The sequence below is a fragment of the Oenanthe melanoleuca genome, chromosome 1A (assembly GCF_029582105.1).
Source record: "Oenanthe melanoleuca isolate GR-GAL-2019-014 chromosome 1A, OMel1.0, whole genome shotgun sequence".
In the NCBI taxonomy this organism is placed as follows: domain Eukaryota; kingdom Metazoa; phylum Chordata; class Aves; order Passeriformes; family Muscicapidae; genus Oenanthe; species Oenanthe melanoleuca.
In genome coordinates this window covers 42545470-42558051 of record NC_079334.1, presented here as the reverse complement: position 1 = coordinate 42558051, position 12582 = coordinate 42545470, and the positions used below count along the sequence as shown (strand labels likewise).

Genomic DNA, 12582 nt, shown 5'->3' with positions numbered 1-12582 from the left:
TTTTTCCTGGAACCATGGTGATAACACTGGGATGTTTTAGCTGTTGCTGAGCAGAGCTTACCCAGAGTCAAAGCCTTTTCTTCCTCTCAGCCCACCTCACCAGTGAGGAGGCTGACAGTGCACATGATGTTGGGAAGGAACATAGCCAGGACAGCTGACCACAGGTGATAGGGCATCTAAAACTAGGGATGGGGACAAGGAGTTTGCCAGGGCTGCTGCTGTTCAAGGACAGGCTGGGTATTAATTGGCTACTGCTGAGCTAGTGGGTTTTTTTGGCATCACTTCAGGGTTTTCTGTTTGTGTTTTTTTTGCTTGTTTGTTTTTATCTATTTTGTTTTTATCTATTAAATGGTACTTAACTCAGTCCATGAGTTACCTTATTTTTCTTATTTTTATTCTCTCCTCCATCCCACTGGGGGTTAGTGAGTAAGCAGCTGTGTCATGCTTAGGTGCCCACCAGGGTGTATGCTCCACTAGGAATACAGGCACTACTTCCAATAACACAAACCACACTTTAGAGCTTTTGTGTATCTGAGTCACAGACACTATACCCCATACCATCATTCTCTTCAAGGTGGAGAACTACTAGAAATTAGAAATATTTCTCATAAGAAGTTCTCAAAAATAAGTTTAAAGATGACTCTACAACTTTGACATAAACAATATCTTACTAAAGTTGACTTTAAAAGTCAGCATCTCCAGCCCTGCTGCTTCTCAGAAAGCTGCCTGAGCCCTGCAGCAGCCAGATGGAAGCACCCCATGAGGACCAGGCACGGCTTTGATCAGCTTTCACCTCCACAAGATCTGTGGGAAGTGTTTAGGAAAGTGACTTGTGGGGTGAGTACCACCTCTGGCCAAAAAGGATCTGCTGCTCATTTTACCCTGAAAAATGCAAGCAAGTAACTGCTAGTCTGATTACCTTTAGCAATAACCTGATGTAAACCAGTGTAAACCAGTTCTTGTGTTCATTCCCTCCCTTCTAGCTGCTTTTGTTTCCATACTTCTCTATCCTAAAGAAGGGCAAGCCTTAGTTCCATTTGACAGGCTTTTTTGGTAAGAAGCATCTATTATTCCATTAGTTTACTTTTTTCAGGTGGTCAGAAAGCCAATAACTTTAGAATTTACCATCTTCATTAGTGGATATCACTGTTAAGAAATTCCTGCCATTTATTTAAAACAGTGGAAGTTTATTATAACTTAAAATAACTCCTGCTATTTTGAATGTCCATATCTGAGTTCAAGGCAACTACTGTGATTACCTCCTACTTTATAGTTTTTGCCAGCTTGCCTTCTAGAACCACTCAGTATCTCTCTTACTTTAGGTAAGCAAACTTCAGAAATTATTTTTGGGGAAGGAGGGGGAACAATAATAAAAAAAATCCACATCCACAGGAGTTGCATACTGGTTGTAATGATATATTCCAAGCTTGTGTGGTTTTAACATTTATATAGTTTACATTTTGTTTGACCCATAAATAATACTTGCAAGATTAAGAGGGCCGTAGAGAGTATTTACATAGCCCCACCATGCATATAGAGCTTTTAATACCTAGTAGACAAAATTAAGCTGTTTTGCACTGAACATTTTTCAACTTAAACCCCCTGACTAAAATACAAGCAATATTTCATTCATAACACTGCTGTTAAATCCCTAACAAATCTAGTTTGATATTGTAACAAACTTCTTCAAATTCAGGGATATAAAAATATTCAGATTTTAAAATTTTAACTGTACAATATGTACATTAGTATTTGCACTGTTAAATTATGAATACATTTAAGCCTATGAAATACTACATTATAAATATCAACTTTTTTTGTCTTAGAATTACAGCTAATACATTTTAGAACCTGGATAATGCATGTGAAAAGACACAGTTCTGGAGCCTAATCCTTTAAGCCCATATGAAAATATTTGTTACGTAAGTAGAGCCATTGACTTAAAAGGGGTTACATGCCTGAGCAAAGGACTCCAGCAGCTGTACCTCTCTCACTGCTGAGGGGTGGGGGCATGGCAGAAAAAACATCACCACTCATTGTTAAGTCCAATTACAGAAGCTGAATTAATATCTTCCTTTAAACAGGCATGAAAAAAACCCCAAACCAAAACCAACCACCTCACACTTTCTCAAAAAATTGTAGAGGAAAAACCATGAAAGTTAGATGTACAAAACATTCACCTGCTGCTTTAGGATACATCAAGGCTTTAAGCATTTCAGCTCCCACGTGACTTTTGCTTTCTTAATGAGCATTTTCCCAAATAAAATTAATCCAGTTTTTGAATGGAAACTTGAAGAGGAAGAGCGAGCTTTATCAATGAAGAAAGGGCACAGTATAGAGCCTTCTTTTTCTTGACAGCAAGAGGAAGTCAAAGATCACCCTGTGTGTCTATAGCTACAGCACAGGATTGACATTTTTATTTATTCATCTTTGTCAAATCCTCTCAGATAATTCAATGTAGGTGAATATTGAGCATAAAATAAAATGTCTACAAAAAATCTGTATTAAGAACTGCAGTATCAGTATTTTGACAGCTGAAACACAGTATGTAAACCTAGCATATCTGAGCAGATCATTTGGCGTGGTGACATTTCTGAATGTTACTTTTACAATGTGAACTCTGGCACGGTTATCATTTACAGTGGCAAAGCATTATGAACTTTAGCAACTTGCCTAAGTACAGTTATTAATATAAAAAGATGTGGTTCAAACTGTAGCTACAGAATTGACTGGTCCTCCCAATGAAGAAATACTAGTAATTAATTAAGATATAATGCAATTTTTTCCTTTGTGTCCCCTCTTCTTCTTTGATTTGGTTGTCCTCTGTCCAAACTGAGAACTAGATAACGCAGTAGTTGGACCAGAAAGATCATCTGTATAGTATGGGTATCTCAATGGCCGTGGCTGTGGAATTGGCTGTCCTAGAAAATATCCTTCCTCTTCAGAATCAGATGATGAGGATGAAGTTGAACACCAGGAGTCATCTTCCTCACCATACAACCCAAAAAACTTATCCACCACCTGATTCCGCAGTGCATAGTCAGACCTGGTATGGGCATATTGTCCGTACAGCTCCGCATTCTGAATATAGGCCCGAAGCTCACGCGAGCTTCTATTCTGAATAAATTTTTCATGATCCTGAGGGGAGTAATAACGAAATCTCTCTCTTGGAGAGCATCTTCTTTCTGTGGCCAGATTAAGTGCATTATCTGAACGAGACTTCCTGCTTCTTCTGCGGTGGTGAGAAGGCCGATTTCCACGCTCTTCAAAATGGTAAACACGCCTACGAGTCCTTTCACTCATTGGAGGCTGACGTATTTCAAGATTCTCATAACTTCCATTATCAATAACATCGTCTGAAAACTTCACTTGTTGTGGTCTAGACTGGGATTTAGATCGTCTCAGTACAGGCACATGCACCGGCTTTTCCTCTGGCAACACTTTTTCCTGACACAACTCTGAGCTCAGACTCTTCAAGGACTCAGTGCTCCGATGGAGCATTGAAGAATTCAGAGTTCCCATGTTGCTCATCTTCTCACAGTCCTCCACCTCCAGTTCTTGGAAAGTTTGCAAAGAGTAGAGAGATGGCCGTGGCTTGCCTTCTCCATCCATTGAAGCCCCTGTGGTGGTAATGGAGAAAGGAAGAAAAAGATAATGAGAGGAGTACCAAAGAGAAAATTATTATAACAAAATATGAAACATTTCTTGTCATCAAGTATTTTTTTTTTAACTATTACAAAAAAAGACTCCCTTCATAGTAGAATAAGCTTTGTTTTGACTTAAAAAATTTAAGTCTTAGCTCTGATGACCACAGGATTAGCTATCATAAGGACATCAACAGCAGAATTTCAATGGGTTGAAAGTTTTGAAACATACATACAGGTATGCCTTTTAAGAAAAAAGGGTTACTTAAAATTATTCTGCAGTCTGTGCTTGCCATTGTAAAGGCTAAAATATTTCACATTTCTAGTACTGCCAAATTCATGCTCCAGCTGTTGCAACAGGGAAGCCAAGCTTACCGCCTTGCAGAAGGATCAGAAGGATCCTTACTCTCAAAAAATGATCAAAAGGAAGCTGGCCTGCTGCCCTCCACCTTTGTGTCCATTCCCACAATGACAGTGTCACGTACCCTGGGATGGTCCCAGGTGCAATACCTCCAGTGCCCCCTGAACCAGCTCCCCTCCTCAGCTCCCTGGCAAATGCACCCAGCCTGGGGTTGGGCCTCAGCTAGACAAGCAGCTGCAGTAATTTGGGTAACAGGAGGAAAGGAGATGAGGATTGGACAACTTTTGAAATGGGTGTTAACTGCCTGGTATAGGCTTTTTATACAGAAATAGGAAAGGAAGGTTAGCACACACTTTATCCCTTTGGGTAACTTCAGTCACGTTTGATGAGGAGGTTCACAAAAGTGGATTATCAGTTTCCCTTCAGTCCAGGGGGAAAAAATAACCTCTTAAACCTAATTGCCAAAGGCTAAGAAGTTTACCATCCTTTCAGATTTTCTACATATTTTTACAAGCAAAACAGGAAGTTAGCTGAAGTGTTTTGTAGATTATCTTTAATATCATCCTAATATATAATGCAACGTCTTATACATAAGGAATGGAAAAATAGTAATTTGCTTAAAGCAGTGGTTTGTGTTCAGAATTCAAAAGGAAAGGAGAATAATCTAATAGGATTTAAATAGCAGAAACATATCCTGTAAAGGATTATGTGCTTGATAAAAGCTTACTTTACATACATCTCTTGATATTAAATTCTCCTTCAAAATACTCCAACACATATGCTTTTGTTGACCTCTCCATCAAAGCCATTCATTTATTTCCCCATTACCTGTTATGTTAGACAAAGCCAAGGAATCCATTGAGTCTCGAACACTTTGTTCTTGCTGTTTCAGGTCAGACAAACATTCGAGTGAACCTCCATACCAGGGTGTTTGGTCATGTTTGTATCCTGAGGCCCCATGTTCCATGTCTAGCTCCTGGATTTTCCTGCTGCTGGCAGGGCCTGGGTGGCTGCCATATGCAGAGTCTCCCAAACCATCTTGTGACTGGGCCCAGTACATGTCTGACTGATACTTCTTACTTGCTAGGCTTGGATTATTTTTTTTCAAGTCCAACTTGCTCTTGACCATGCTATCAGAAATCCAGTGTTCACTTGATCTAATGTCCACTTCAGTGGGTTGCTGGAAGAGGCTTTTATCACCAAACTTCAGAAGAAGTTGAGTCATGTAGTCTTCATGTTCAGCCCATTCTTCAGGGTCTTCAGGCATTTCTTGCTCTACTCTTCCTTTCCAGAAGTCTTCATTAACAAAGCCTGCCTCTTCCCTTGAAAGGCTTAAATCATCCAGCTTTCGAGAAAGAGTGTCATCAGCATTGTCTGAAAGGCCAGGGAATTTGTAGTTGAGGGCTGGTGACAGGAGGAGAGACTGGCGGCACTGGTCGGCCGAGCGGCTGCTCTTCCCCATGCGGACACTCCTCCTGGAATCTCTGGATCGAGCAGACTGAAACGCGGAATCAGAGGAGTCGGAGGCATGAACATCCTCTCCCAGGCTGCAGCTCTTTGAACAGTAAATCTGCCCTTGCTTTGGGAGGAAAGGGCAGCCAAGCAAAGAGGTCTTGCACTGAGCACAAGAAAAGCAAGTTTCTGTGGCGTGCCAGTGCTGTCCATCGTAGGTCATCTGAGCATGGTCAACACCTGGAAAGAGAGAAAATGCAATGCTCTGAGTCTCTAAAAAGTTATTTGCAGAATTCATACTTCTGGAATGTGAAATCATTTCATAAATTGGCTTTCCCTTAATTTGTAAGTTTAATGCTTGAAAAGGACATACTTACCAATGTGTTCCCCACAGGTCTCACAGTATTCTGCATATAGAGATTCAAAACAGTTACAGCAGAACGGCCGCCCATCCTTCATGATGTACCTCTGTCCACCCAGGATTGTTTCACACTCGAGGCAACAGAAGTGTTTCATGTGCCAATGGCGACCTTCAGCTTCTGTACATTCATCAGCAAAAATTATCTTTGAATTCAGAGATAAAAAGGATACTTTTAGTTAAATGGCAAAAACCTCACCTTGGGAGTTAGAGCATAAAAAATATCCTAATTCTGCAGTTCACACCCAAAATTTATTTTTATTTTGCTCTCTTTTGAATACAAAGATAGAAACAAAAATCTCCCACAATAAAAATGAAAAAAAAGAAAAACAGAAAAAAATAAAGGAACCTAGGAACTCAACCATTATAGAAGCTTCTATAAGGATAATATTTTGTAATATTTGAGAATGTTCAATTTTAAACACAAACAGTTGTTTGTTTTCTAAATACCATCTTATTGCTTGTAATATTTCCAGTTTGACAAGAAATTAAATACCCCTCAGCTTTCAAATACATCTATGCAGCAGAGTCCTGACTTCCTAAGTGACCACATCTGGAGTTAGGAATTTCCAAAATGACGCAGTTTGTCAACAGAACAACAGGACTGTAGCTTGGCTGTAAAATATGAATTATTTACCTCATCGCAGGCTGAACATCGAGGTTTGAGAAGTTCAGCGTGGTGCCTGCCACAGTGAATTTTTCCATCTTGGTAGAAGTAGATAAGGTCCACAAGAAGCTCGTTGCAGGTGAAGCACACAAAGCAGGAGGGATGCCAGCACACACCAGGCCCAGCTCTTGAGGCAAAAACTGCAACTTCACCGCCGTTTACTTTTGTACCGCACTAGGAACAAACCCAGACAGTGAACACACTTCCCATCCAAAACTACTAGCTTATTGCATTTAAACTAAGTTGAACCACCAAACCCAATATGAGATTTTATTACAAAATTCTGACAAGAGGAAAAAATATGCTCAGTTTTGGTCTAGATGAACTGCATCTCAGTGAACTTTCTGTGAATATAAGTTTATTTTCTACAAAATAACATTTTAAAGTATGTCTGCTTTTTATTTGTCATTACTTTAGTATGAGTCAGCATTAGGTTTTTTTTTTTATTGAGTAGGAAATATATCAAAGACTCTGCTCATTCCCAGTAGTATCAAAGGTTACATTTTGCTTAAGCAAGCACTACTTTCTTTCTTCTTCCATGCAGTTTCAAAAATAACCTTTTGTTGTTGTTGTTTTCAGACATAGACAGAGGTAAGTTTAAATTTTAATACTGAGATGCTGTAGTTTTGCATTATTCAGCCCTGCAGCCAGCTTATGTGTGTTACCTGCTCACAGACGGCGTGCATCACTGCTCTGGAGAGCAGTTTAATAGTGCCTCGTCCCAGCGCCTCCTTTTTGCGCTGAGAACTGAACATCTGCAGCTCCTTCTTTTCCTCCTCACTTAACGACTGGCAGTATCTCACCTTCCAGTGAAAACACAGGAGAACTTATATTAGAGACTGAGCTTGTAATGTAACAGATGAGTAAGTGCATATATATATGCAAGGCATTCATCAGGCATGCTGCCAATCATCATTAATCTTTTCCTGCTTTCCTTCTCTACCATCTTAAAATTTAGGTTATAATATAGCATAACATGAAAATAGTATGGAGAGAGATTTTTTTTCATTAGAGGAAAAACCCACCATGCTAAACTGAGGAGTTGTTTAGGCAAGAAAAAAGATTTTGAGAAGCTAACCCATAATCTGCTGCTAACCTAAAATAACGGAATGAACCTAAACCAGCCATAACGTTGCCCTTTAGATTTATGGTTAAGTGCCCACGACTAAGTGTTGCAGTATACACAAGACCTTAAGTACTGACACCCCCGCCCCTTTCCTTACAAAGAGCTTGTTTGTTATTTCCACTTCTACTCGAAATTACACTGCATAACTGAGATGCAAGCCTTTTACTATCACAAAGCATCCTTTTTGTGTGCCACAATGCAATTCCAGGAATTTGTAGGTTCCTGGTAATTGGTGGGTGGCTGCAAACACTATAAAACTAACTTGTGTTAAGTTTATTGCAGTGACACCAGCCTCCCTAACAAGCAAAGGCAGTGTCCTTCCAGACAGCTCTTATCTGCACACAAGCCAAGCGGACAGCTGAACAATGGACTCAGTGTACACACCGTGCTGCTTTATAGCTCAGATGCCACTGCAGGCCATGGCTCAGGCTTGTAATAAATACACAGGCAGGTAATTCTCCACGGAAAAGCTACCAGGGAGACCCAAGCCCAGACAGTTCATCCTAAATTCTGTATTTACCTCATTATCGTGGGGTGGCAGCTGATAGAGAAGTTGTTTAATCCGGTGCTTCTCTCCAGGGCTGTTAACATAAGGGACCTTCTCCTCTGGCAAGCAGGCAAAATACAGCTGGACCTGAGCAGGAGAAATGCAGAGTTCAGACCCAGGGACACCCAGGCCCCAAGCACTGCCAGTGTCCTTTGGCTACTGTTTTATCTCAGGTCTCATTTACGAAGGAAGAAGAGGTCACGCTACATTAGACTGTGACAGGGTTTGCGCTGAAAATACAAGACCCAGATGAACCAGCTCAGCAAACCTGAATTCTCTGATAAAACTAGCACCCAGCTGCTGAATTGCTTTTCTGGAATGCAATTTGCAGCGACAATTAGGGGGGTATCATAAATTATGCACATTTAATGTTCTCATTATTCCCACCCCCTTCAGGGCTGGTCAACAACTCCATGGAAATTCTAAGTTTCCCTCTGCAATTTACCACACAAGGCATGAAGGTTTCCAGAAAATAGCCACTATATAAACAAATTTAATTTGCTCTCTGCATTTTACACATTGTTGAGACAAAAGCTGTTTTGTAGTCTCCTGCTGATCAGGTTCACCCAAAGCATCAGCTTTCATTGCTTCCATGTGGGCTTTGGTAAGAAGGTAGAAACATCCTTCCCTTGGGAGGAGGCTGGATCCAGCCACATTTCAATCAGATGCAAATGAACCAGGAAATTTTCACGGCATGAATGTTTTTGTATCAGTCTTCACTCTTTTTTTTTTTTTTTTTTTTTTTTTTTTCAGAAGTGTATTATGACAGGAAAGCTGTAATGAACACTACGACAAAGCCCAATGGCAAAAAATATTTTTGTGGAACAGCTACAGATTTATTGTTTTTCCTATGCAGTTTCCAGCTTGTCACGAGGCCTGAGGCTGTAAGAGCTGACTATTGGCAAAAATATTACTTGCCATACAGATTTAAATAATGCTCAGGTCGACAGCTTATTACTGTGCAAGACAGTTTAAAAGAAGGCATTAATCAGTCACTTAAATCAGGAAGCAATCAAAATTGTGAGACAGTTGTACAAAACATAACTTGGTCTTCATTTAATCAAAATTTAAACAACTGAAGTCTACTGTAAGCCCACTTGCTACTGACTATATTTCAGGATGCTCCAGAAAAAGATAACATGCAGCAAGATGTGAAGTTTTAAAAATAGTTTATGCCCTTTTCTCAAGCTCATTGCACTGTTCTCAAAATAAGTAAGCCTTCTGGGGGAAAACCCTCCCATCTTTGGTGAGTTTGGGCTAGCTGGGATTATGAGGATATTTTAGGGCATTTAATTGTTCTGGCAGAATGTTAGCTCACTGTTTGCCTTAAGGTCTGATTCATCAGGATTCTTATAGATGCTTAAGTAAGTGATAAAAAGAGTTGCCCTAAAAATAGCCTCTTATTTGCCATTCCTGCTGACTTGTTACTTTACTCATGATTAAGAAAATCTCTGCATTGCAAAAAAGAGACATCTGCACTTTTTGAAACTATGGACTGTATAAGCTTGGCAGGATGGCTCGGCCTCCTTTAGCAGATGTTGCAAAGCCACCCTGGCCATTTAACACTGAAGTCTTGAGTTCTGAATATTACTGAGTACACAGCTTCAGCAAAGTTGCAATATCATAAATATCATGAGCAGTTCATTCTGCAATTCCTATAGCGACTTGGTCATCGATAATTTCACTTTTGTTCCCACTGCCATGTGAGGTTACACAAAAAAAGGGGACTGAAGAGAGGGGGGAAAGGACAGCCCAACCAACCCACAAGTGTCAGCTCCAGACACCAACAAGAGAAATCCTGGCATGAACAAATGGCAGCCATACAACTATTTAAACAAGTGTAAAATACATTATTACCTGTCACAATGACTGAACACTTTCCTTTATATGCACTGCCGAACCATCCATGTTCTAAATGTCAAATGCCCAATTATTTAAAGAGTCATACAAGTGCAATGAAACACTTGGCCAGGGAGCACAATGTCATGAGGTATGCCATGAGCTTTAATTTAACCTAATAACTTATTTCAAAAAGAAATTTCTATGCTGCTTTTACTTGGCAATACATACCCCTGCAGCACATACTTTTTGAAAAACCTTGACTAGGAACTTTTTTGGAACATAAAAACTCCTCAAGGCTGAGAACTTTAAGCTCCCTACACACAGCCTTATTGGACAGGAAACAAAAAAGAAGTGAAAAGTTCTACATGAATTAAAATTTTATACATTATAAGAATTTAATTAGACTTTTAGAGGCAGCATATCAGTTCCTCAGACAGTCCTTATTTTTAAAATGCAGAAAGGTGGTTGGTACCTGCTCTGGTCTGAGGCCTGGGGGGACCCAGGCATATTCCTCCAGGGCACAGCCAGAGTCATCGTCAGAGGTTGAGCTCCGCTGACACCCATAAACGAGGTTATTGGCTTTGGGCTCCATCTCCAATGGCATAAGTGTGAAGTGTTAAATATTTCAGCTGCAGCTCATCAAGCAGTGATCTGGAGAAAAAGATTAATAGAGCTTTAATAGATTTTAACAGGAGCAACTAATTATCAGTGTAAATGATCTTAAAACAGTTTAGTATTCCTTGTGCTACCCAGAACAATAAATTAGTGAAGCTTCATTACAACTTGCTACAAGCAATTAAAAAAAAAAAAAAAAAAGTTATAAAAATGAAACTATTGAAGAAAAAAAAACCTGGAAACCTAGGCACAGATTACCACTTTTAGCAACCACCATGTATTTCAGTATTACCACTTGTCACCTTTTACAGTTCTGCTTGTTTCACATCACAGGATATATATTTGGGTAAATCTAGGAAAGACTCATTGAGCAGACACTAACAACAGGAATGACACAAGCTCTTCCTGAAGTCATTACTACCACTAAACTAGTAAAACAAAAGACATGACAAACACTTGTCAAAAGCTAAAGAAATTATTGGGGAAAGACTGTTGTTCAAGTAGCATCCTGTTGTTCACAAGGCAGGCACAAGCAGCAAGCATCTGCTGGATTCCTCTGAGAAATTTGGTTGAGCTGTATGGGAGCAGAAGGGCGTTGGTCCTGTTGAATATCTGAAATCCAATTATGCCAGATTAGTCTCTGTAAAATACATCATGATTGTTCTGTCAATTCAAAACCCTACAGGGAGATGATTTTGTTGATTCATGAAGCTTGCAAAGCTTAGTATCAGTGGGATTGTCTTGAGTCACAACTGGTGAAGAAGGCTCTCTCACCAAGATCCATAGCAGTCTGCAGTAAAAAGCTTAAGCAGATATATGTCTTGTATTAATTCTAGCAGAAGTTCTTAGGAAATTCATACAAGGCATTTCAATGAAATACAGATAACCAAAATCACAGAGGATTTGTCCTAACACAACAGATATCTTGACCACTTGGGGTAGGGACAAGCTTGCTTTTATAGTACCATGTTATGCACGAGCTGTGCCTTCCCTGTTTTAGGACATTCTTTCATCTGTTTATCTAAACACAGAGCCAATTTTGTCAGTGCTACATCCGAGCTGTAGAAAATTTTAATCTCCTTGACATAAAGCCCTTGCTGGTGAGAATGAGAAGAGCAATCTAAAAACTTCTGGTAGGTCATATGTTACATTTCCTGTCTCATCACCACTATTTTAGAGAAAATAAGTTCCCCTTAGAATCACAGGTGGAAGATTTAAGACTGTTTACTTAAATATTCTGCTGGTTACTCAACAGGAGCTTTTCCTAAAGCATGAGGCACTGGTTAGTGCCTGGTGCTGATAATTCAGCTCATAAACCCAAACCTGCTCCATAAAAAGTGGCCATATGCATCCAAAAGCTACAAGCTCAGAGAAATTATAATATCCAGTATACAGTCTTATCTAGCCCTATTTTCAATATGTCTATACATTCCCACAGCCCTTAAAAAGAGATGGGATTACTTAACTCTTCCACTGGACTAGTGCTCCAAAAAATTAAGTTGTTTAACTTTACTTCAAAAATTTCTGGTTCAAAACCAGACATACTATTTTTGGTGCACTGCTAAGATGCCAGCACACTTCACAGCTGCACTGTAATAGAAGATTAATTTCATATTTGATGGGGCAAGCAAACCTGCCAACTTCCCCTCTGAGAACAGGCTATTTCTGGAAAGCTGGTGAGCTGTCAGGCATATGTCTGAAATTCTACTCAAGTTGAACAACTAAAGGTTAGCACAACAGCTTCTGAGCTTAACATTGCCATATTACAAATCTTTCTCAAGGAAGGTAAGTATAATCAAAGTCAATCCTAAAAGCTCAATCCTATATATGTAAAACAGACAGGCTTCCTGGTACATACTGTATCCCTTGAATTAGTTGCACTCAGAAACAAATGATAAGGCAAGGAATAC

The 12582-nt window shown here is 39.6% G+C and overlaps 1 protein-coding gene across 2 annotated transcripts in view; it reads right to left on the bottom strand.

Annotated features, from left to right (window-relative positions):
* Window positions 1–1395: 1395 nt before the first annotated feature.
* Window positions 1396–12582, bottom strand: part of PRICKLE1 (prickle planar cell polarity protein 1) — a 63922-nt gene continuing 52735 nt past the window's right edge. For both annotated transcript variants that reach the window (XM_056508030.1, XM_056508020.1), the window contains exons 2-8: window positions 10530–10708; window positions 8189–8302; window positions 7208–7345; window positions 6513–6716; window positions 5835–6021; window positions 4834–5697; window positions 1396–3620 (exon numbers count right to left, since the gene is read on the bottom strand). In XM_056508030.1, the coding sequence (XP_056364005.1) occupies window positions 2764–3620; window positions 4834–5697; window positions 5835–6021; window positions 6513–6716; window positions 7208–7345; window positions 8189–8302; window positions 10530–10661 (2496 nt within the window). In that variant the 5' untranslated portion in view covers window positions 10662–10708 and the 3' untranslated portion in view covers window positions 1396–2763. The remainder of the gene's footprint in view (window positions 3621–4833; window positions 5698–5834; window positions 6022–6512; window positions 6717–7207; window positions 7346–8188; window positions 8303–10529; window positions 10709–12582) is intronic.